This window comes from Carassius auratus, unplaced genomic scaffold, assembly GCF_003368295.1.
Source record: "Carassius auratus strain Wakin unplaced genomic scaffold, ASM336829v1 scaf_tig00013214, whole genome shotgun sequence".
Lineage (NCBI taxonomy): Eukaryota > Metazoa > Chordata > Actinopteri > Cypriniformes > Cyprinidae > Carassius > Carassius auratus.
In genome coordinates this window covers 71,550-96,046 of record NW_020524379.1, presented here as the reverse complement: position 1 = coordinate 96,046, position 24,497 = coordinate 71,550, and the positions used below count along the sequence as shown (strand labels likewise).

Below are 24,497 nucleotides of genomic sequence, written 5' to 3'. Positions count from 1 at the left end.
GCATCCTCTTCAACCTGTGAAGTTGGCTATAAAAAAAATAATAGGGGGCTAATGATAGGCACAAAAGCTAAGGCCGACCACATACGATGGCCAAAATTGCATGTGTGTCGGGGTCATAATAAACATCAGACCTAAACATATCTTAGACTGTTTTGAAAAAATGTAAAATTCATGTTGATAAAAAAAAAAAAATCATAGTCAGAATCGGGGTCGTCATTGTCTTGGCAAGTCAATGGAGTGGACAAAAACTGGGGGCAGGGGGGCACATATATGTTGGACACATGTATTATGTCTGGACACATGTATTCCCCAGCAATGGTGAAATGACTTTGCTCTACCATAGGATGTTCTTCTCCGATCAGTCTGTAGAATTTTTTTTCGGCGAGATGTAAAATAATTTTAAAATGTGACAGCCGCTGTCCTCTTTTGTAACCGTTACGTTACCTACTTCATCGAGCGTCTGAATCTGTGTTTGTGCACGAGCCTGTTAAAATCTTACCCAGATACAGCAATGCTATTTTCTGATTGGCTGATCGGTAGCAATATTTTTTTATTCGATTAGCCGGTGCTTGTCAGGGCCGTCGGGGACCACTTGATTCCTCTACCTGTTTCACTGTTTAAATAATAGCGCCGCAAGTTGGTGGGCGTTATCCTAGTAATGTCTCTGCGTGAGAAATACAAGGTGTGGCGTGTGAGCGTGGTGAACTGGTTGAAATGCGTGGGTCTTCAATGCCCCAATGCGTGAGACTTGAGAGCCCTGTACTTCATGTTTATTTAACGAAAGCCTTTTTGAAAATCGATCAGATTTAAAATTGTGGTGAGTCTCCAAAAAAATAAATAAATGTATGGGAAACACATCCCGCAGCACAACCACCTGAGCCCAACTTCAGTTTACTCATCACCTTGGCTTTAACTGCATTTGTAGAAGGCACTGCAGCCAGACCGATACAACACAGACCGGAAGTTAACTTAGGTCCAGGCGCGTGCGCCCGATGAAACCGTCTATAAATGGGAAAATCATTAACATTCCCACTGTTTTTATTTGAAAATCTTAATCTCTGGTTGAAGTGAGAACTGATGGCAGTGTGCTTCACAGGTTTACAAGAAAAGTCAGATGCATCTGATTGCACCAGCGCTGAGGATTCAGGTGTAACTCATCTGATCCTGAAGGTTGAGGATGCATCTGACGATGATGTCATTTTTGTTGCTGTTTGCAAGAATCCAAGGCAGAAGTATTTGAGCAGAGAGTGAAAATGAAAAACAGAAGATTGACTAATGTAAACCTCTTAGGAGGCTAGTTACTTATGTAATGTTTTTTTTTTTTGTGTTTGTTTTGGTTAATCACATTTATATTGCCAATAGCTTGATTGTATTAAGCGTTTTTGTCTAATATCATAAACCGCATAATAGCAACAATAAGCACTTCTGCTTGTTCATAGAGTAGAGCTGTAGTTTTGTTTTCTCCTTACATTACTGTTCATTGATTTCTCTTTACAGATGAAGGCTGTTTTGTGTTTTCAGTTATTACTCAGCCTTTAGTTGTATTCCTTATTGGATTTTGAAACAATGTTTCTAAATTGTACATTATCCAGGGATTTTGTTGCTTGTTCAAATGCTCTTAAACATTTACATTCTGGTGAAAAAGCAATTTGCTACATTTTGTGCTAACTTGTTGAAATTTTCTTTAATAATATGCAACTTTTGTGTGTAGCACTTGTATGAACATTGTGTTAATCAGACTTTATGTATGGTGGGAATAAAACAAATACCATGACATTTTCTGTTTAATAAAAAAAAAATCCCATATACATAAAAATGCATTTGTGACTTTACTGGAAACCATAGAGATACTGAAATTTCAATACAGAGTTTATTTTTTTTCACTGACCAAAAATTAGTAGTGTAAAAACTGATTCTATTGATTTACAAATCAGGGAATTACAGGTTTTTAGTTACAGATTCAGAGAAAACTGAGGTATCTTTCTACTTTTTCAGATGTTAAAAACTGTTAGGCTGAAACAAGCAGGATATGATGGATATTTCACAGTATGGTATTTCATATTTCCTAATGGTTGTCTACCAAACTGTCCCCTTGTAACATCATTCACAGATTTATTGAAGACATTGCATTGATATCAAAATCCACTTAATATAATTCTAAAAACATTAAGGCATGACAAAGGATGGTGAAGTGTAAAAAAAAAAAAAAGTTAAAGTCTATGGCACTGTCTGGTTCGCAACTATCTGACTGTTAACAAGTGGTACCTTTTATAGGTCATCCTGTATAAATTGTAGTTTTGCAAAAATACTAAGTGTAATTTACATCAGATCACAGTCTAATCCATCGTACAAATTAAATCCTATCATACACGGCAGTCATAAAAACTTTTTGTTTTTAAATGAAATAAAAAGATTTTGCATGATGATAGATTGGACCTTTCTCAAATATATAACCTTCTGACTATTTGTTACATGCGCATTTGCAATATTACAAAATCATTGTACAGATACACATTTATGTTGCTCAATTAAATAGATGACTGTGGTATATTAATGTTGGTTCCTGGGAATCAAATTGTCATCTTTTCCATCATTAATGGATCCCACTGATTAAAGTCTCTGTCCATATCTAGAAAACAAAGAGATAAGTTAGCTATTGCAAAAACAAGAAAAACAAGTTTGCAATGTTACGTACACTACTGACTTTTTTTTTGGGGGGGGGGGGGGGGGTTCTTAAGTTTAGCAAGGCTTTATTGATTTGATTAACTTCTATTTTCAAATATTTCAAAATGTCATTTATCAAGCTGAAAATGTCAAGCTAAATTTTCAGTAGCCATTACTCCAGTCTTCAGTGTCACATGATCCTTCAGAAATCATTCTAGAATGCTGATTCCGTGCTCAGGAAACATTTCTTATTGTCAGTGTTAAAAATGTTCAATTCAACGTTCAGCTGCCTAATATTTTTGTGGAAACTGATTAATTTTTTCTAAGAAGTTCAAAAGATCAGCATTTTCTTGTAAATTTTTCCGTAATATAACTGTCTTTAATGTTTGATTAATTAGATTCATCCTTGCTGAACAAATGTAATAAAACTTGTTGACCCCAAACCTTTTAAGTGTTTTTAATAAATAAATAAACAAAGTCATCTGGAGCACACAAACCCCAAAAGATAAATAACTAACTTAAGTGGCGCTGAAGGAAAGCCAAAGTTGCTTTGTTGGAAAGATCCAAGGCTATGTGTGGATCTATATCTCCTTTTAGCTTCATGAGCCTTCCAATCCAGTTCCCAGTAAGAAATGTGAAATCTGGGAAGCTCTGATGGACCGTCCCTCTGCCAAAAATGAGTACAGCACAATTAAATGAAACACATTTTTTTTTAAAGATTGAATTACCACTTTAAAAAAAACTGACTTGATGGTTATCATTTTTCTAGGAAAGATAGCAGAGTCCAGCTTCTTCATGCGGATGATATTCCCAATCCACTGGAATTTTTCAGAGTTTATAAAAAAGATTGGCTGCTTCACTCCTGGGAAGATCTCCTCGTCCAGAGGAAACATCCAGGTGTCCAGTGCCACACCACACCTAGGAAGCAACAATGATGCCAGGATGATTATTTTGTTTATTAATCACTTTGTGCAGACTACATGTTGCTACAAACATGCTACTGTAATTAGTTTACCAAGTGACTGTGACTTGGCTAGTTTAATTTGTTCCTGAAAAATCATGCTAAAAAAATCATGTTTTCCTTAAACTATTCTCCCGATGACTATTTAGAGTGCATGATAAGATTTCAAGTAGCATGCCAGTATGTATGAAAATGCATCTAAAAAACAGGAAATATGCAGAGGTTTTCACAGACACCAGTGTGAAGGATAAAGTAAAGTCCAACCGCTCTGAGAACATTGTTTCTCAGACAGCTTGATAATTTTTTATCTAACCACAAGATCTCCTAACTCATAGTTGTCATGATATGTACAGGGGATCCTAATCAGCTCAAAACATACTTGAATTTGACGTCCTTGCACAAACATTCGATCACCGTTGCGCCTCCAAAGGAATGTCCCATAATGGCTATCCTACACAAGTCCATGGAGTTCTGAAACGCAGGAAGGCTCATTGTCATTCCACAGAACACGATTGAGCAGTTCTCAATTTTAACTAAACTGATTGAGTTTAACTTATTGTTATATTCACCTCCATTGTTGACAAATCAAAGTCACACTGTAAGACGTTCTCCACAGACTTTCCTGAATTGATGTCAAATAGAATATCTAAGGCTCTGATGCATTCGTCTGCTCTTTGCTTTACCTGAAACATAAAATGATATTGGTTTGCATGGACCACAGACAGTTCCTTCAATGGTGCATTTGCCAAGATTTAAATATCAGAAAAGGTCCTGGGAATGACTATGTTTTGGATATCAGATGAGTAACAAGTAAGGTGATCTTCTCACTTGCTTGTTTCTTAGAGGAAACTCATTCTCGCCTGGTTTCAACGGCCTGTAGTACATCCAAACCTCCTCCAGATTATCAGACACAGGCTTGGCTATGTCACATGATGGATGCTTTCTTGTTCCTGGCTCAGCATGCTCTCTGAAGTAAAAAGTTGCAGAAGAAGATTCATCCCTGAAATTAAAAATATATTTTAGTGAAAGAATACACAAGACAAAACGCAACACATAACCATAAGTGATCTTGAGATTTTTAACAAGAGTGAGAATGTATAATGTTTTATAGATGCAAAAAAAATCTAATTTTTAGTTATTAGACAACTTTCACAGACAAGGTTTATATATATATATATATATATATATATTTAAAAAAAAATACAGTATATGTACATTTATAACACTATGCTATACTTACATGAAACTAGTTAAAGTTAACACTGATGCAAGTGTTTCAAATACAAAGACTGAGGGAGTCAATGCAAATTTGACATTTTATTGGGACAAAAGAGATTCCAAAAAATATATTTGTAGTTTAAGTTTACCACATACTGAACTTAACTATGACAACTTGCGCTTCTGAGAACCCCGGAAATATGAAATGGTTCCATAGAAATAACTAGTATATACCTGTAGTTATTAAAAAAAGTTACCTTATTACTAATAAACTTAAAAAAAAAAAAAAACACTTAAGTATTTCCAAAGTTGCATTTTGAATTCATTTTAATGCCACTTGAACTGAGATCCTAGCTTTATAATCTGAAAAGCAGTGTTTCACCAATCCTGCAGTCCTGTGTTATATGTCAGTCCACCGGTAAACACTGTTAAGAATGTGATGACCTAGTTCATACTATTGTTTGCATTCTTCTCACACACTTTGACTATTACAACATACAAAACCTTTCACTGGTGTAGGGCAAGGAGAGTTACTGAACAGCGGTTTGTGGCTTGTCTCTTATCTCAATGTACTGGTCCAGTTGCAAAGAAAAAAAAAAAAGCTTTTTCCAGCAAATAAATTCCAACTGAAAGCAAGCACCTGTGCTCCACTGCTGCAACAATGAAGCCCTGTGATGCCAATTCAACACATATGGCCGAATACAATGTCCTGAAAACACAACACACAAAAACACAGTGGCTTTGTAAAACACTGAATCAAGGATTGAGATCACATTTACAACTGAAACTTCAAATCAAACACACCTGAAAGCTCCCAGTCCATGAGAGAAAATAATAACAGGATACTTGCCATCCGGTTTAAACGACGCATTCCAGGCTGCTGGGATTTTACAAGACCCTAATGCAAACAAACATAGATAAATTTCCATAGCATGTCAAAACCAATGTTTTAACCGCATCTCGAAATGAGTGAAATGCTGAGGAAGTGGCATGGTTGGTTGACATACTCAAAGAGCTCAGTGCAGTTACCAAAAATACTTACCAAAGAGGTAGTTAAAAATTCTTTCACTGAGTGCTCTGTTCATCTTCATAAAGTCTGCGAGGCCATTAAAATACTCCCTGCATGGGACCCAGTCTGGCAGCTGATGATTCTTGGATGCTTGGCACGGATAGTAGAGTCTCAAGAACGTACCCTTGAAGAAATAGAAATACATTTTTTATATCTGCTGATGACACAAAAAAAATTTGAGTACACGCAATTCAAATGCACACTTACATGGACTGTGTGGCCCACCATCAGGTCTGTGCATCCGACCTGGTGGGGTCCTTTTCCTGGTGGGATACTCATAGTGTTGTTGTGCCCGCTTGAATTTCCCATTGTGAAAACAGCCAGCCAGTTCCAATTAGGAATATACTTCAAACCTGAAAAACAAGATATGCACATTATCATATCAGAGCGTGACACGTCATGAAATTTTCAAATAAGTTTGTTGACTCTTTCAGCTGGCACAGTTCTTGGTGCCTTTTAATGATCTCGGTGCTTGTTAATAATAGCCACATTTTGGTTAATATGTCATATGAATACAGCTTATTAGAGAAGTAGAAGGTCAAGTGAGCTCATCGTGCTGCTAAGTGTAATAATAATAGCTGCCCACACTGTTATGGTTTACATAAATATATCACAAAGGCATTTAAATTAATGGTCTGACAGTTCGAAAAAATATGCAAAATCGTTATGAAAATAAGTGATGAGATAGAAAGCCACTGTCAATAGCGAAACCGGTGACAACGACCAACTTGTTTACAATTAGCAGACTAGCCACTGCCATGGCAAGGCTTCGAACAACTTTTTAAAAACTAATTACGACTTAACGACTTACCCGACGTTGTCCAGGGTCAGCTGAACGAGTAACTTACATCAACGTTAGCAGCACTAACGTTACATAAAGTGGCAGCTAAAGTCCCCGCTAAGCAGGCGGAGCCTCATCCTGACCGCGAATCGATCCATGTGTCACTGTCACAGATCCTGCTCAATTTGGATCGGTGTGGAAAATGTGCCGTCTTTTTGTGAAAGTCTCTTTGTGAAACAAATCTTCTAAGTGAACGATAAGTCGAAAGAACGATTCGTACCGAAAACACATCCCTGCTTTCCTGCGTGTAATGACGGACTGTAGCACGAGCCAATAGCATTCGAGTGCGGGCTGTGAAGCAGCATTTCATTTGTTGGACTTTCTGAACGAACACGCCTCCTTCACTAAACAAATGAGTTCGGTTCAGGAGTTAAGAATCTTGATCAATGAATTAAGCTGTTTTTATGCAATCTGTGGAATTAACTAAACAAACAAACGTGATGGAGTGAGATCCAGGTCCAGGCAGAAGATGAATGACAGATATATATATATATATATATATATATATATATATATATAGATAGATAGATAGATAGATAGATAGATATGTATATATATATATGTATTTTATATATGCATGTGTGTCTGTGTGTGTGTATAAATATATATATTACATTTCGGCTGTGAACGATCTCTTTGTTTTGTAATGATTCAGTTGAGCCAATCAGGGCTAGTGAACAAATCTGAATGAATCTTGATTCTTTTAACTGAATTTGAACAAAACTGATATGAACCAAATGGCAGGATAAACTCATCCAAAGAGTTTGTTTGGTTCACATTTCACCTCTAACATGATGCAGTGTTAGAATGGCCTGCAGTGAATCAGCAAGTTACTAAAATGGTTATGGACCAAAATACAGACACAGCTTTTCTAATATGTCCATCTGTTCATCAATCTGTCCATTGTACTTTTACTTTTGGAGCACTTAAAGGATGAGTTCACTTCCAGAATAAAAATATCATGCAATACGTTCATGTCTTTCTTTCTTCAGTCTAAAAGAAATTAAGGTTTTTGAGGAAAAGAAAAACAGGATTTCTTCTCAAAATAGTGGACTTTAACAGGGACCAATGGGTTGAAGGTCCAAATTGCAGTTTTAATGCAGCTTTAAAGAGCTCTACACGACACAAGCTGAGGAAAAGGGTCTTATCTAGCTAAATGATTGTTAATGTAAAAAAAAAAAAAAAGGAAAAAAAGAAAGAAAATGTACATACTTATTAACCATAAATGCTCATCTTGCACTCACTCTGTGATGCACATCCATGACTTCACATGTAAAGTAGGCAGAAATAGTATTGGATTTTATCCTCCAACTTCATTGTGTTGCCTTTTTTTGTAAAGGGCGTTTGCACATTCACTTTGAAAACATTGGGTCGGTACTTCTGCCTACGTCACACATGAGCCATGATCTTGCCAGCATGACAATGTAATGTTTGAAGCTGTAGACGCGCATTGCTGGACCTTTAACCCTGTTTGTGTGGCTTATATGGTGACAGTTTATGCCTTCTGCAGGTGTACCTTTGGACAGGCCATTGTGTACACAGGAGACACCCGTGAGAAACAGCACACTGATGGAATAATTGTGAGAGTTCTGATCGGTGTGCTGCGTGAAATATAGCTCTTACTGTTGTCATTATAGGTGTGATCTACAGGCAGAACTAAACCATCATATTCAACATCTGAATAACATCACTCTTTGAAAAGCAAAATATTTTATTAATTAATCATCTTACAATAAACATCTTTATTAACAATCTTATCTCTCTATTTTACATATCCCTTTAAAAGAAACAAGGAAATAGGTCTATCAAGAATAAAAAAATAAAATAAAATAAAATAAAAACAACACAAAAATGTATATTTGTCAATCTCAAGAAGAGTGCTTAACATGTTAAATTAACTTTGGTTCTTCAGATATTTTAAGATATTTTGTCAGAACTACTAAATAGTACATAGAAGTGGATGTCATAGTTTTTTTGATGTTTTGCAAAACAGAAGCAGAGCTAAAACTAATCAGCTTACTAGCAAGGTAGGTGACCACTTTTTTATATTGCATGTAGAGATACATCTTTATCAGACATGTAGAACAGTGTAAAATAAAAGAGAACAACAATCAGGGTAGAAAACTACAGATAATCGCTACATATGTATACAGCAGCACTTATATTGTTCTTTTAAAAAAACAAACATGAACATCTATAATATTTTTTGTATCTGTTTCTCGCTGTTTGTTCCTAATTTTATGCAGTAAATAAAAAGGGATGACCACAGCCTACACATTTTCCAAAGGTGTTAAGTCTTCTAATGTACAAGAAGTACTTTCAGGTCTTCACCAAACAGTTGTGCTCGCTCTCTTATTTTTTTTTTTTTTTTTTGCTGCTGTGGGTTCAGAGGTGGATCAATGTCCTATATTGTTTTTACATGCTCCTTCTGCAATACACATTGGAAACAGAAAATGTATTAAAGAAATGTTAAAAAAATGTATTGTCTTCTGTAGAGCTGCATTTGAAGTTGTTTAATGACTCTGTTATGGACGTGAATATTGAACTGAACTGAATCAACATTTGAACTAAACTGGGCTAAATAATGACACTGTCGCCTCTTGTAGAGCTGTGATACAGATGGAATGGAACTGCTTTTGCCCCTGTTTATTACCGTGAAGCTGCTTCGAAACAACCTGAATTATATCATGCACTATATAAATAAATGTGTCTAGACAAAAAAAGAAAAAAGAAAAAAAAGAAAATAAATTAAGGTATATCCAAACACGTACCTTGTGTGCATTTATTTATATGGATAATTTATTTTGTGGTTGTTACTGTTCCTTGATCTTTTCCAGATTTCTGGTGGAAGGAAATCATTATATATATATATTTTAAAGGTTTTATTTATTTATTTAGATTCATTCAAATAATTTTAACATATTTTGAAATCAAGAATTGTAGGTGTTTTCCAGAACTTACCCCCAGAACTATTCTCAATATTTCATCTCGGACCTGAAGAAAAAACAAACAAAAAACATGTCAGTGTCCTGTGGTACTAATAATAAAAAAATATATCACTATATCAATATCAGTGTATACCCTTTTTTCTGCAAAACATCCTGTCAACAAGATGAAGAAGCCCTGGAAGTATAGATGATATAGGAATCAGGTATAAATGATTAAATATATCTATTGTACTATTTATCTACTTACAGGGCGCACATGTTAGGTAAAACTGTTAACTGCACGGTAAGTCGCTTTGGATAAAAGCGTCTTCTAAATGCATAAATGTAATTTAATTTAATTGTAATTTATTTGAAGTGTTATGACTTGAATGGAGAGACTGGTTAATACCTGCAGGGAGTTGACAATGGTGAACGAGTAGTGCACTACGTATGTAAGAAACTGTGTAAAGTCATCCATCAGAAACACAAAAAGCCCCAGAATCCAAGTCCCACCAAAAACAGGCGTGAGAAAGATAACCACTTTGATGATGCTCTTCATAGCTTCTTTGTCTCCCTTTTTGTTGCTCTCAGCTCCAGATGGCTTTAAAACAGTTGCAATGACCACTCCCATGGAAAACATGTTCACCAGAATGATGGTCCCGACTGGGAAGAGAAATGCGTGGATGGATCCCTTCATTGCTGACTGATAGGTGAGCCAGCACGTTTTGGCGCTGTAGTATGGAATGTCACTTGCTAGGTCGTAGTACACATATGTAACAGCCACAGTCACTGTCGGACAGACGTAACCAATGGTGAATCCGAGGATCATGTACACCTTTTTCCCAATGTGGCTGAAGACGAAAATGAGCTGGTGGACCAACATGACGCTCAGACACAACATCCAAAAGAACATTGCAAGGTAGAAGTAATGCTTCGCCACCACCAAAACAAGGCATGTGGTTTCATTTAGGATTGATGGGAAGGAGGAAGCTAAGAAGCTGCAGTCGGCCAAAAGCAGACACAGAGAGATGTTGAGGAGAGCAGTGTGCCGGAAATGGGAGAGGCTGGATTTGACTACGGCTTTCCAGACCAAACACTCGATGATGATGTATACGATGAGAGAGCATATGGAGATTCCCAATCCGATATACGTGAGCTCATCTAGTAAAGGCATGCTTACTGCATGCTTAGACATGAGCATGGAGAAGGAGGTAAGATGGTTGCATTCGCAGTAGGCGAGGTTGCCGGGGCCTGTAACGAATTCGCAGCCATCATCTGACCATCTTTGCTCAGTGACGTTCCAAAAAACACAGGTCATCGTGGCCTTGCTGTTCACTTCATTTGGAAAAGCCAGTCTGATGTTCACAGACGACTGAGTGTTGTTCTCAACTGTGCTGGATACAACTATGCTAGGAAACGTTGCACCCTCGTAGCCCTGATTTGGCAGGCGGTTGGCCAAGCTCTGCAATCCTACTGTTTTCACCATATCTGCTGTGGCATTCAGCTCAACGTCCACGTTGAAAACGGTTCTGTTGCAAGAGCTGCCATTTCGGCAGATCTGAAGCTGAATGTTTGTGGAGTTGTAGCCCTGACTAGCATTTATACGGATGCTTTTCATAAGGCCTTCTACGGAAGACAAATATTGTGAAGCCAGTGTACTGGTCTCTTCTTTGTCTCCCACTTCCCAGGATGTGTTCAACATGCTGCTAGCTGAGTCGATGAAATCCTATAAGAGAACAGATTTTTTTCCTGTAACTGATAAGTGCAAATATGCTAAAGTATATGGCCATTTTGACAATGTTAGAGCCTGAGGTACATAGTGAAATTATATTATATTATATATTGTGTGCATATACATACATATATATATATATATATATATATATATAGTATGTGAAATGGTTAAAATGCTTACTTCAAGAAGGTCCTCGCCAAGTGCCATGTTCGATGATGCTTTGTTCATAGTTTTGAAAACAGAAACAGCAGTCTTAATGTCACCAAAACTGTTGTCATTATCTTCAGATGTGTTATTTTTCAAGCTCTGAAAGATAAACCGAGCGCCATCTTGTGTTGCTCCAAGTCCTTTTTCAAAATCCTTGGGAGAGATAAAAATGAGACATTTCCACATTAAAGGCACAGTTCAGATACCAATAGTTAGGTCTTCAAGTTTTTAAGACACTCAGCATCAGTCACCTGTGCTGTCAAAGCTACATTATTCAGGACTGCTTTAACACAGAGAGAGATTTCTTCCCCCCATGTTTTCCCGTTGCATTTGCGTTTCATTAAGCCCTGTCTCCCTGATGCAGTACAATCTATAATGGCTGTTTCATTATTCTTTGTTTTTGGCCATTTTCTCCCATCAATTTCTTGCGCTGCACAAAACAGGTCACTGGCTATAAAAACAAGCAAACAAACAAACAAATTAATCATCCAAACATTCTTTTTTACACTTAACCAGTCACCCAGGGCTTTTGTACAATGACAGTCTTTTGCATTAGTAGAGCATGATTTTCAGTACTTACGGTAAATGATTGGTACTCTTATTGTGCGATTTCGCAGTTGATTCAAAGAGTTCTCTATAGTGCAGCTGGCCTCAAGTGAACTTGGTTTGCCTGGTGCCAGACAATCAACAGGGAAATCTGCTTTATACTTGATTATTCCATTGTTCTCTGCAAAAAAAAAAAAAAGAAGGTAAAAAAATAAAAAATAATGGAAATGTATAGAGCTCATAAAATTAGACCATATCCATCAAGTGTCCAAGTACTTACAATCTATCTATCTATCTATCTATCTATCTATCTATCTATCTATCTATCTATCTATCTATCTATCTATCTATCTATCTATCTTGTATATTTTAAAACCAATGTCTTTTTGTTTGAAAAGAAATGGCATTTATTTTAAGTTTGAAATATATCTAAATCCTTTTTGGGGCCACTGCAAGCCACATTTTTGAAGTTTATCTAAAAATAGTTTAAACGTTGTGTGACTTGCAGACTCAATTGATTATTTGCTTTATAAAGATGATAAAACGTCAGCTTCATGTTCCATTGAAAGAGAGATGTAGAAGAGAATTATAGCCCTACCGTCTTTAGGAGGTGCAATTTCAGTAGCTCCGAGTTTTAGCGTGGCTTTGTAGGTTTCAGTGCTGTTTTCGATGGAACATAAGAGGCTAACTGTGGTGGATGATGATGCAGAACAATCTGCAGTTTGTGGATTGCTTGTCACATTAATGACCTCTGGCAGAAGTGCAATCTGAATAGGAGCCATGGCCATGTGAGCTATGTTCCCACTAACAAAAAGGCAGATGTATGTTCCTGGCATATCAAGAAAATGAGAATTGAGAACAAAAGGTCACAGTATTATAAATGGCATTCCACTTCACTCATATGATTGCATTCAACACACCTGACCAGTATCCATTTGTCTTTAGAAGTGTGACTGTAGAGAGATCTGTACAAGTATCTGACAGCTGTACTTCACTCCCTGGTCCTAGAGTCAATGTTGCTTCATAATCTCTGGACATCTGCCACACACACTTGTTCATAGGCTCTATACTGGTACAGTTCAGCTGTTGTCTTGAATTGTAACACACTTTTCCTGTAGGTGCCTCCATGTATACCATGCCTACAAATGAAAATAAAATACTTTTAAAGTACTGTTAATTAAAAGATGGGTAGGAATGGCTAGATAGATCAAACAAGTGATCAAAAATATTGGTGTGGTTGCAGTGTTTTACCTAGTGACTTAAGACTGAGACTGTAAATGGTGCGATCTGTCAACAGCTTAGAAATTATGCCTTGAACTTTTGGGGTGGCAAATATAGAACTAAGAGAGACTGTGAAATTGTGAGCGTACGTATTTAAGCCTGTATATCTGTGTGACAAAAGAGAAGAAACACAAAGGTCTTGGTTAGATCTTACCAAATTAATAAACAATGAAAGAGTATTTGAAGTCGTTATAATTACTTTATTTATATTCATATAATCAAATAAAAATGTAAGACAAAAATGATGAGAAGAATATCTTACAGGCTGCCTTGCATAGTCAGTGAGTTGAAGGCATTCAGCACATTAAAAGAATTCAGCAGCTGAAAAGAACGTGTTAAGATGGTGAGTAAGAGTTTTGTTATAACTGAGTAAATAACTGCTCTGTAATTTTAGTTACATATTTCTTTCTTACATGGCTCTCTCGAATAAGTGATTCGGTTTAGTTAATAGCGCCTCCTAGAGGTCTGCTCATTACTTAAAGGTGTCATATGATGTGATTTTCTGTTTTTTTCTTTTCTTTAGTGTGTTATGTAGCTATTTGTGCCTGTATAAATATGATCTGCACAAAGTTACAAAGTTCAAAGTCTCCCAATAAAGGATATATTCTATCTAAAAGAGAAGGCTTATCAAGACCGGGTTAAATATATATACGTCTCAGTTCAAAACTGTATGACGCAGCCAATCCTCTTTTGCTGAAATCACGTGATGCTACAAACTCCGAACCACTGATTCTAAATAAAATATTTGTAAATGTTTTGTGACTTCAAGAAACAGTTTGAATTATAAACTTATTTTATCACAAATCAACATTTAATTTATATGTATTTATTTATTTTGTGAGTGGCCATGCAATAAGTGTTATAACGTACAGTTAGTGTGTCAGTCTTTATCGCAAAATGGGGTTTATTTGGCTATAATCACAGACTGACTGTACATTATCCCGTATAAAGTTAATATTATACTATGAATTCTGCAGCTGCTTAAAGATAATCTACTACATTTTAGAACAAGTAATCATTTACCAAATAAGGAGATGCACACCTACCAGTGTCTGGACTGTTGAGGGGCTCCCAGTGAGTACACCAATGAGTGAAACTATAAGGTTCACAGAGGGAAACAATCATTAATGTTGTCCAGAATTGCACATGTGATGTCTGACTTTTACTTCAATTTGCTATATTTTGACAACTTACCGTTCACTTTTGGCAGACACAGAGGAGTGTAGTATGAAATATTTGCCACACATTTGTCCACATTGCAGCATTTATTTACAGTGTCACACACAAGATTGCTCCAAACATAGTCTGGTCCACACCAGCATGTTGAATTTTGGCCAATTATCTCACACTCTATAATAACATACATAATCATATTGATTTATCATATTTATGCTGTTTTAAAATGTAATCTGGCATTATTTTTAATGTTTATTAATGTCAAAACTATTTTTTTTTAATATACATATATAATTGATCTATTGGTAAGCCAATGGCAGTCGAGTATTAGTTGCACAGGGAGCAGAACTTGAACATCGTTTTGTTTCAGAGCCATAGAGAAACATTGGAAGATCCAAAGTGCTCAAGAGTTTGAGGGTGTTTATGCTATAAAAAGGAAAGCTATGTGCCTGTGGTACTTGTAACACTGATTCCAGGTATCCTGAGAGGATGGACAATATAATTTATTTTCATTAAATTACCTAAACCCACACAAAACAGAGCAAAATGTCCTTAAGTATTCAACCCCAATCTCAATGAAGACTTTTATTTTCTGGTTGTCATACACTAATTAAGTATTATTTTCATCTGCTCAAGCAGAACATTAATGCCCTCTTGTGCTTCAGGAAAGTGTCTGGATAAAACTAGCTAACGTTAAAGAGTCCATGCTATTACAAACATAAATAGCAAGCTGTTCTCACATCATGTACATTGTAGGTCAAAAACACATAAATGAAGGTCTACATTTCAGTGCCTCTACATATTAAACTGGTTAAATTTACATAAATTTGCCTAATTGCCTAGAGTTGTTACCGGTATGCCTTGCTCTGAACCTCAGAGGTTGCTCATGAGGCAAGCACTTGCTGGTACGAACGGAAACACAGCGACTGTTGCATGCATCAACCAACAAAGTGGTCTGCACTCCTGTCGCATGTCGCAACTCGCCTGCCCCAGCCCACACTGCTTTGCTCTGTCCCGTCCGAGCATTGAGATGCTATGTAGACTGGACACAAAGCTTCAGGATCTCATACCAGCTCTTTGTCTGTTATGGAGTCTGGCAGAAGGGGAATGCCGTCTCTAAGCAGAGGATGGCCATCTGGGTTGTGGATGCCATAACCCTGGCTTATCAGGCACAGGGTTTGCCCTGCCCTTTCAGGTTGTGAGCTCACTCAACTAGAAGTGTTGGATCCTCCTGGGCAGTGGTTCATGGTGCCTCACTAACAGATATTTGTAGAGCTGTGGGCCGGGCGACCTCTAACAACGTTTGCTAGGTTCTATAGCCTTCGTTTATAGCCAGTACCCTCCTAGTGGTCAAAGTCGGCTTGTTAAAAACTGCTCCAGAGTGTCCGTATTGTAGACCCTGTTGAGATCCTCCATCACCCTAGGCATCTGGACATGGCGGAACGTCCAGCGCCAGGCCTTCATGATGAATCCATGAGAACCGTGGAAGGCTGAGTTCCATATTGATACCCAATTTGGTACACGTATGTGTATGGTCCATGGTATAGCCTTAGAGCCTGTGTTTCCCCGGCAGTCTTCTGCCTTCCCAAGAGAGTTTTAATCACCTCAAATTTCTCCATATACACTTATATACACATATGTGGATGCTATATGTATATTTGTTTTCCCAAAAATCCTTTGGGAAGGTTGGGGCTTCAACAGCATCCCTGTTTCAAGTGGATCGGATACGTTTTCCTAGTGTTATCCAATCTCATCCAGTGAGGTAGTGCTTTGACAATGGTGAGTGAAACTACTTGTTCTGAGCCCCAGCCTACACCTAATGCAGGTGGTTCACAAAGGGCACTGGAAGGGACAGCACCCATGGTGCTTTGGTAGGGATCCCAATTAGTTGGTCACTGACATGATGTCGAGAGGGACCAACTGAAAGGGAACGTCTTGGTTACGTATGGTAACCCTCGTTCCCTGAAGGAGGGAATGGAGACGTCATGTTCCATTGCCACGGTTGCTGTACCACCGCTGAGCCACTGGCTCAGCTCCTCAGCGAGAATCAGGCATACATGTCACCTGCAGCCTTATTATACTCACGCTGTGATCAGCGACAACTGGACGCAATAATTGTATGCCAATGTGCATTGGCTTGTTTAGTTTACAATCGAAGTAGATTGCTCTATCGAAGCGAAATCCCAACTAGTTGGTCACCGACGTGACGTCTCTGTTCCCTCCTTCAGGGAATGAGGGTTACCATACCAAGACGTTACTTTGTTTTCCATTCATTGACAGACAAGTTTACTGTCCCCATATTGGGAGAAATTGGAAGTACAAAAAAAGGCGTTGTGTGTGCTGTGTGAACATGATGTAGTTCTAGACTGAATGTGAATGTGCATTAATTATCCCACCCTCAAAAAAAAAAAAAAAATTATCAAAATGAATTAAAACAGTGAAATACAAACTCAGAATTTGACGCAAACCTGCAATATTTAAATGTTAAAAAACATATATATCTCATCCCATTTTATTAACTAATGTCTGTGCTGCTGACATTTGATGATCAAGTTCAACCATACTAATAAGTAAAACTGACTTCCTTCAGCCTGAGGTTTATTCATTACAATTTTAGATTTTATAGCTTTTACATTTGCTATAAATTAAAAACAATCAAGCCCTGCTCATATTTAAGCAGTAACTCATAAAACAGTAACTAAAAAAATTACAAAATACATTAATTTCCATAAAAAGTAACTAACATAATTAGTAACTTTTTTAGGGAGTAACGCAATATTGTAATGCATTACTTTTAAAAGTAACTTTCCCCAACACTATAGTATAAGTTAAAAGATGGGTTTTATTCATAGGCTAGGGTGAAGTCAAATAAAATGGGCCACGTTTTGGTTAATTACTTATAATACCATCAAATAAGCTATGCATAAGATGTAATGATATACAGTGTGTGTGTGTGTGTGTATATATATATATATATATATATATATATATATATATGGGTCTCTATAGGCATATATATATTTAAAATGTGAAAAAGTGTAATTCTTAAAAAATTCTGAGTTAGACTATCAGAAGGTAACTTCTTGAGCCTATAGGTACAACATTCGGTTAAAATGGGCCAGGTAAATGTTCGACAAGTATTCGACAAGTATATCCAGTTAAAACTATTTTTTTTTTCATAGTAAATTGACACTATTGTCTTTAGTGTGCCATTGAAACAACACCATAAATGTATTTTATTAAAAAGAAAGTTGAACCAATATTTCATTAAACAATGCAATTAAAAATGCACTGATCATGTTGTATAGATGTGTGTTACAGTGCATTGCTGCCTTTTGTGTGTATGTATGTGTGTATGCTTGTCAAATACTTGTCGAACATTTTGTTAAAGTTTAGGACATATTTGACAAAAAAAAAAAAAAAAACACAAAAAACAACAAACAAACACAAAAACACTTTAATATTTCCTATACTTTAGGTCGTAACATAGCACCTAGTCAGGCCAATTAAAAAACAAAGTATCTTTTTAAAGTATATATTTTTATTTATTTATTGAAAGAGCATGTCAAACCCTTGTTATTAAACCTTGCTTTGTTGGTAAGCTTACTTACAATTGCTTTAGTACCCTCATTAGTGATTAATGAAGTTTACTATGTCAGGCTCACTTACCTTTAACATTTCTCTGACAAGCTTCATTTCACACTCTGCCCTGCCCACCTTAAAAAACTTATTATTACTTATTATTATTTTTACATGTCAACAATTGTTGAAGCTACAATGCAAGCTCAGTTATTATGATTGGCTGTAACAATTAAAAGAGATACGAGGCTACAACCTTTTTAGTCAAATTTTACCTGATGACCCATTTTAGCTGACTTCACCTAGTTAATAAATTATTCTAATATTAGGCTCCTTTTCCCGTAGCCCATTAAAGATAAACTAACATGATCTATAAAGGTGCAAAATGTATTTACTTATATTTAAGAATCATGATATTTTATGATGTAGTTAACAAAGTCGGGAAAATTCAGTGTTGATCCGGGGTGTTGTCATCTGTGATCATGATGACCGTAATATGAGACTTCTCTTGCTCGCATTGTGATCTGTAAACCCTCACTTCGATTTACCCACCGTATTTATTATAAAATAATTTATATATCCCTCCATGGAATATTTAATTCCCAATTGAATGGTGGCCCTTCTGGTTCAAAATTGTGCAAAAACATCATGGGATAAAGTTTTCACACTGACAGTTGTCATTGAAAGAGAGTGTGCAACTCTGTTTGTTTGTCAGAGGGAGCAACAGTAACTAAGGGGGGTGGGGCTTACCAATAGATCAATTGTAAATAAAACAATTAAATCAACATCAGAAAGAATAACCTATTACTCGAATCATGGTAGAATTAACTTACCTGCTGCTATTTCAGCATCTGTGACTGTTACCCCTGTTGTATCCACAACAGTCCCTATAAGTCCAGGCAGATGGACTGCAACATTTAATGTTTTATTCCCTTCAATCATGACCTCTGCCCAATAGGTCACCTCTGCGGAAGCTGAAAACATATACATTGTAAAATTATAAATTTGCTGCATGTTTTATTTGTGTGTGATATAACTCTATATAGTGGATTTTAAAACTAGATTTCGGAAAGGACAGTGTCTGTTTAAATAAAGACTTACCCACATATGAAGTCTGTTAGGTAACAGAAGGAGAAAACAGTCAGTACTTTAGTTTTTTAGTCATAAACAAATGATCCTATCTAACAAAGAGAATGGGATTCTCACAGTATATATTAGAAAACATACATTAAATACTGTAATGTTAACATTTAACGTTTGAAGCTTTTAGGTGATGACTAGTGTTAAATGAATTAAATGGCATGATCATCAGTCAGAGCAGTATGTTGAAGAGTATTTGGCATTCAGACTATATATATATATATATATATATATATATATATATATATATATATATATATATATATATATATATATATATATATATATATGTATAGCCCTTATGAACTTACTTGGCTAAAAATGAATAGCGCAGTAAAGAGCAGCATTCCTGCACCAGACTGTGTCTTGATCCTAAGGAGATCACATTGAATTTTTAAAAAGACAATGTCAGATGTGCAATCTCTCACTTATTAAACCTCATCAAACCACGAAACTAAAAAAACTTTGCCACAGCTAGATGCTGCCTTTCAAAACACTGGCTAAATAAATTCATATGGAAATCTGTTATTTTGTTTCAATAATTGCCATAAACCGAATATAGAAAAGATATCACATATTAAGAAACAAAATTGTGATACATTGTTTGAAGATCAAATATAAAACTAATAAATTCATAAAAATTCACAATGAGTTTTAAAATGGTTTGATCAACATATTCTGTGAACCCCAAAATTCTATACATTTGTAAGATAAGAGTATATATGTATTTTAAGATGAATCTTTTTTTAGATAAGAACCTTAATTATCTTATTTGAGCACTTTTCTTCATATATATTAACCAGAGACAAACATACATACCTTACAATCTGCATTTTAAAAGAGAGGATCGGCAAGTTTTAGAGAATGTTATCTGTCATAACAACATGTTCCCTGTGAACCAGTTTCCAGAGTGAAAAGTTGTGCTGAATGAGAATTAAGGAAAGTTGACAAATGCAGTGGGGCGGGCGAAAGCTAATTTACAAAGCGCTCACTCACATTTGCATTTCACATTCCCCAAGTCCATAGGCCACCTGGATAAGTGAACACACAAAAGTCATGGCTTCAGTCTTTCCATTGAGATTTGGCTAACAAATGTAACTCAGAGCAGCATGCTTTGTCCAACTATGTTTGGTTAGATTGTAATTTGTGGCTGATTTAGATAAATAATTTTCATGTTTAAACCTTGATGTACTTTAAGAAATAAGACATTTAGACTTAAGAATTCTGCTATTTTTGAATGTCAAATACTAGGTGACCTGTGTACGAATTTGTTTAATGTCAAGCTTCTAAACTGTGTTATAGATAAAGCTAGACACAATTCAAATGAACTTTCGGTGCCCATTTCAGCCCACTGAAGTAAAATCTTACTTCCAATCTCAAAGACTGTATTTGTTCTCAGATCAAAGGGGAAATAACACTCTCATATATTAACCTTACTATACCTTGTTTGATTTGTTGTTTTAAGCCTCCAGTGATGTGGTTTATGGTTCCCTGTTATGGTGACCACTACTGCATCCAGCTCATCTAACCCACATATGACAATGGAAATATGTGGTAACATACTATTTATATTCAGGATCAGGTGAAATCACTGAGCCTCTTTATTTGACTGTTGTGGAGACCTTGAATATAGACAGTTGCATAATGTTACAGTAATGTTATGAAAAGACAAAATAAAAGTGTATAATGATTATAACATGTACATTTTATAACTGTTAAAGTGTTTGGTTTTTATCACACACGATACACATTTAAATCTAAGTTCTTTATTATTTACAGTACCTCACACATTCTAGTCCAAGTACAACTATATAGATTCAAAAGATTTTTTTCTCATCAAAAATGTAATGTAAACATGATTACTGTAAGTACTGTTTACACTACTGTCAACTTACATTTAGTAGGAGATTTACTAAAATGAAAGGTTTTAAAAAGAGAGATGTATTGTTAGGGAACACACTTGCAAATTAGTGTCTTGTTTTCTTCAAACGTATTTGTTTGTTAAATAAGCATCCATGGAAATGATTCTGTTTTGCATGCTCATTCAAAATGACAAAACTTGCACATGAAGGTTAATAATTCCTTTCAAGAAACCAAGTAAAATTTGAGCTGGTGTTTTGTTGTCATTTGTTTATTACCTATTATTTGATCCTATTCTATTCATATTATTCAAAGGTGAGGTTGCATTCAACATGTGATGCAAGCTGAATGTGAATGTCTTCTTTCCTATTTATTTATATCCTATTATGTGTTAAGTACATAGCAATAGCTTGTGTGTTAAAGAAAAAGATTAGAAACAGTGCAGAAATCAACTTCAGTACTCAGATCATGAGGGAGAGTGTTTAAAAAATTTTAATCTATTTTTTTATTTTGTATTATTATATATGTATTTCTTTTTTATTTTGGAATGTTTTCCGGATCTGCACCAGAGCAACAATATAAACAAATCAGCAGCACCACAATTTACATCCTTAACAGTAAATTCAGGAATTGGCGTCCAACCAGTGACTAATCCAGTAATGATAATCTAAAAGTGTTCTCACCAAGATGAAAGGCACGCAGCAAATACATGCAAAATTCTGACTATGTGGCCATTCAAATTCAAAATAAAATCAGCTGTGGAATAGGAGTTCCTGTAAAGTAAGTAATTAGAACCAACAATAATAAAAAAACATCAATAGAATTTAATAGCAATTGACATTAACAACAATTCATTCAGATTTTTCAGGTGAAATAATTATATATTAATACCTTAAGAGAATTTTGTTCTACAGCTGATTATACAAAGTTGTATTAATGATATAACAATTAATCTACGCTTCCAGGAATGTGCAATTGTCTTTTATATTAGTGAGGTTGACATTTAGCAGTGGGAACTAGGTTACAAGCCAAAATATCCCATGACATTATGAGTCATACTGAGGGGAATAAAATAAAAATAAATTATTTTGAAGCCTTTATTTTACCATTATGGTCTTCTGCATCTATGAAAATGAATAAAGTACCAGAGGGCAAGTTATTTAAAGTAAAGAGGCAGTTCTGTCAGGGTTGTTTTGTCTTCAGGCTCCAGTGCCTTTTGCTGTTTTGCTCTGTCTCTTGTTCTCACGAATGCAGTACTCCGAGAAGATTCCATCTCTCATTTCTCTGGTATTCGGCTGTTGAATGAGCTAAACTGTGGAACGATACTCATCTGCCTTGTTCATCTGCTTTCAATAAAGCTCAGTGTAAACCCACAACTGAATCCAGCCCGTTTCTCCTGACAATTTCATTATTGGTGAAACAATCACACACACACACACACACACACACACACACACACACACACACACACACACACACACACATATATATATATATACACATATACACACACACACACACACACACACACACACACACACACACACACACACACACACACACACACACACACATATATATATATATATATATATATATATATATATATATATATATATATATATATATATATATATATTATTATTATTATTTTTATTTTTTTGTGGATAATTAGGCATATCTGAATTTAAAAGAGTGTCCTACCTACATACATTGGAGTAAATTGATAAAAAAAAAATGTAATTTTACAGAAAATCCTCTAAATTTTAATACAGTAGTGGAATATTGCATATACTATATTGTATTTATTCTAAATTTTATGATAAAATCATATAAAAAAGAGATATTATTATTATTATTATTATTATTTAAAAATCTGTAATTTAGGCTCTGTTTGGTCTTTGACCCTGCAAAAAGTTTATTTTGATCCCGCTAAGTGGCAGTAACCCAAGGAAAAAGAATCAAATTTATATCTTTCTAAACCAAATGTATTTCGATTTTACTGAAAGGAGGTATTGGTGTCTCGGTGCGTTCTTTATGTCTCCATTTTTGATGTCTGAAAGAATTGGGCATACCTGAATTTAAAAGAGTGCCCTACCTACATACACTGGAGAAAAATAATAAAAATGGTCTCAATTTACAGAAAACCCTCTGAATTTTAACAGTGGTGGAATATTGCATATATTATACTGCATGTTTTATTGTAATTGCATGATAAACACATAAAAAGTAACTGCAACTGCAACTGATGAACACAGCTACGTGAATTTGTGCTTAGTGTCCACACCTCCTCAAATTTGGAACCATGATCATGATCGACATGTCTAGCTGATGTGATAGCTACGATCAACTTTCTTGACGTATGACACAACACATGATGATGTCATCAACAACAAGGATAATCCAAGATAAGATTAATACAAGTTTTTGGCTGCATTGCATGTTTTTTTATGTGCACATCTGAGACATATTACAGTTTAGTTGGGCCATGCATGCTCACAGACATGTGAAAATAATCAAAATAATTTTGAAGAAAACAACTGAAAGAATTAGCTGATATACAGTTTGGGGCTAGAAGCTACACATGGAAGTAGTGATCGGTGCAGGAATATGACTCATGTGCTTGCTTGTTCAGAGCAGTCATTTCCATCGTTATGATTCTTTTGATATTTTTTTATGTAAAGTTCATATTCTATAAAATAAAGTCTATGTTCGGAAACTGAAACTGAGGCCGCATTTATGAAGTGGTTAGAAAGTTATTTTGGCAAAGCTAACATCATTTAACATTTATTAAAGAAGACTTAAGTAGCTGATCAAGCATTCATAAAATAATCTGAGGAATAGGAGTAGTTTGAAGATGCAGTTGTGAAAATGCTGGCTGAAGATAAGTTGCCCTCACCTGCAAATGGTTATTTGTATATTACTTAAAATATATAAACACACATTTAATATTATTACCAGTTTAATAGTATTAATGATGCTATCCATTATTATTAATAATGTATATTTCTTATATACAGTATAATTGTACTTGTATATAATTTACCAGTTTATGATTTATCTACTTACTAATTCTCCTTAGAAAGAAATCCTGTCCACTTGAAGATGATGGTGCATTGGTATTCTGTAATTTAGAGATTTAAGATATCAGCTGTAAACTATGTACAGTACATCTATCTCAAGGAAGATCTCAAGGATAATATGCATTGTTTTGCTGTAAATTACCCTGGTTCTGTAAGAGCTGAAAAGGTTCCTAAGTGACAGTCTTCCTGCCAGAGCCAAACGGATCTACA

General features: G+C 35.5%; 2 protein-coding genes and 1 long non-coding RNA gene across 3 annotated transcripts; all 3 read right to left on the bottom strand.

Moving 5' to 3' along the window:
• Window positions 1-2,570: 2,570 nt before the first annotated feature.
• On the bottom strand, window positions 2,571-7,010 carry LOC113073900 (platelet-activating factor acetylhydrolase-like). The gene is made up of 11 exons (XM_026246645.1): window positions 6,724-7,010; window positions 6,120-6,265; window positions 5,886-6,036; window positions 5,648-5,741; window positions 5,484-5,552; window positions 4,454-4,625; window positions 4,195-4,308; window positions 4,005-4,096; window positions 3,412-3,582; window positions 3,183-3,331; window positions 2,571-2,629 (listed from the first exon to the last, which is right to left on the bottom strand). The coding sequence occupies exons 2-11, from the start codon at window positions 6,219-6,221 to the stop codon at window positions 2,571-2,573; spliced, it is 1,173 nt and encodes a 390-aa protein (XP_026102430.1). The 5' UTR covers window positions 6,222-6,265; window positions 6,724-7,010.
• An 861-nt stretch (window positions 7,011-7,871) lies between these two features.
• Window positions 7,872-19,146, bottom strand: LOC113073897 (adhesion G-protein coupled receptor F3-like). Its single transcript, XM_026246643.1, has 15 exons — window positions 19,038-19,146; window positions 14,644-14,799; window positions 14,496-14,545; window positions 13,712-13,770; window positions 13,420-13,556; window positions 13,089-13,307; window positions 12,767-12,997; window positions 12,203-12,349; window positions 11,874-12,073; window positions 11,596-11,775; window positions 10,090-11,406; window positions 9,835-9,876; window positions 9,715-9,747; window positions 9,525-9,594; window positions 7,872-9,181 (listed from the first exon to the last, which is right to left on the bottom strand). The coding sequence occupies exons 1-14, from the start codon at window positions 19,144-19,146 to the stop codon at window positions 9,553-9,555; spliced, it is 2,922 nt and encodes a 973-aa protein (XP_026102428.1). The 3' UTR covers window positions 7,872-9,181; window positions 9,525-9,552.
• Window positions 19,147-24,037: 4,891 nt separating this feature from the next.
• Window positions 24,038-24,480, bottom strand: LOC113073899 (uncharacterized). The gene is made up of 3 exons (XR_003280562.1): window positions 24,430-24,480; window positions 24,274-24,328; window positions 24,038-24,103 (listed from the first exon to the last, which is right to left on the bottom strand). It is a non-coding gene; the product is annotated as an uncharacterized LOC113073899 (long non-coding RNA).
• Window positions 24,481-24,497: the final 17 nt, after the last annotated feature.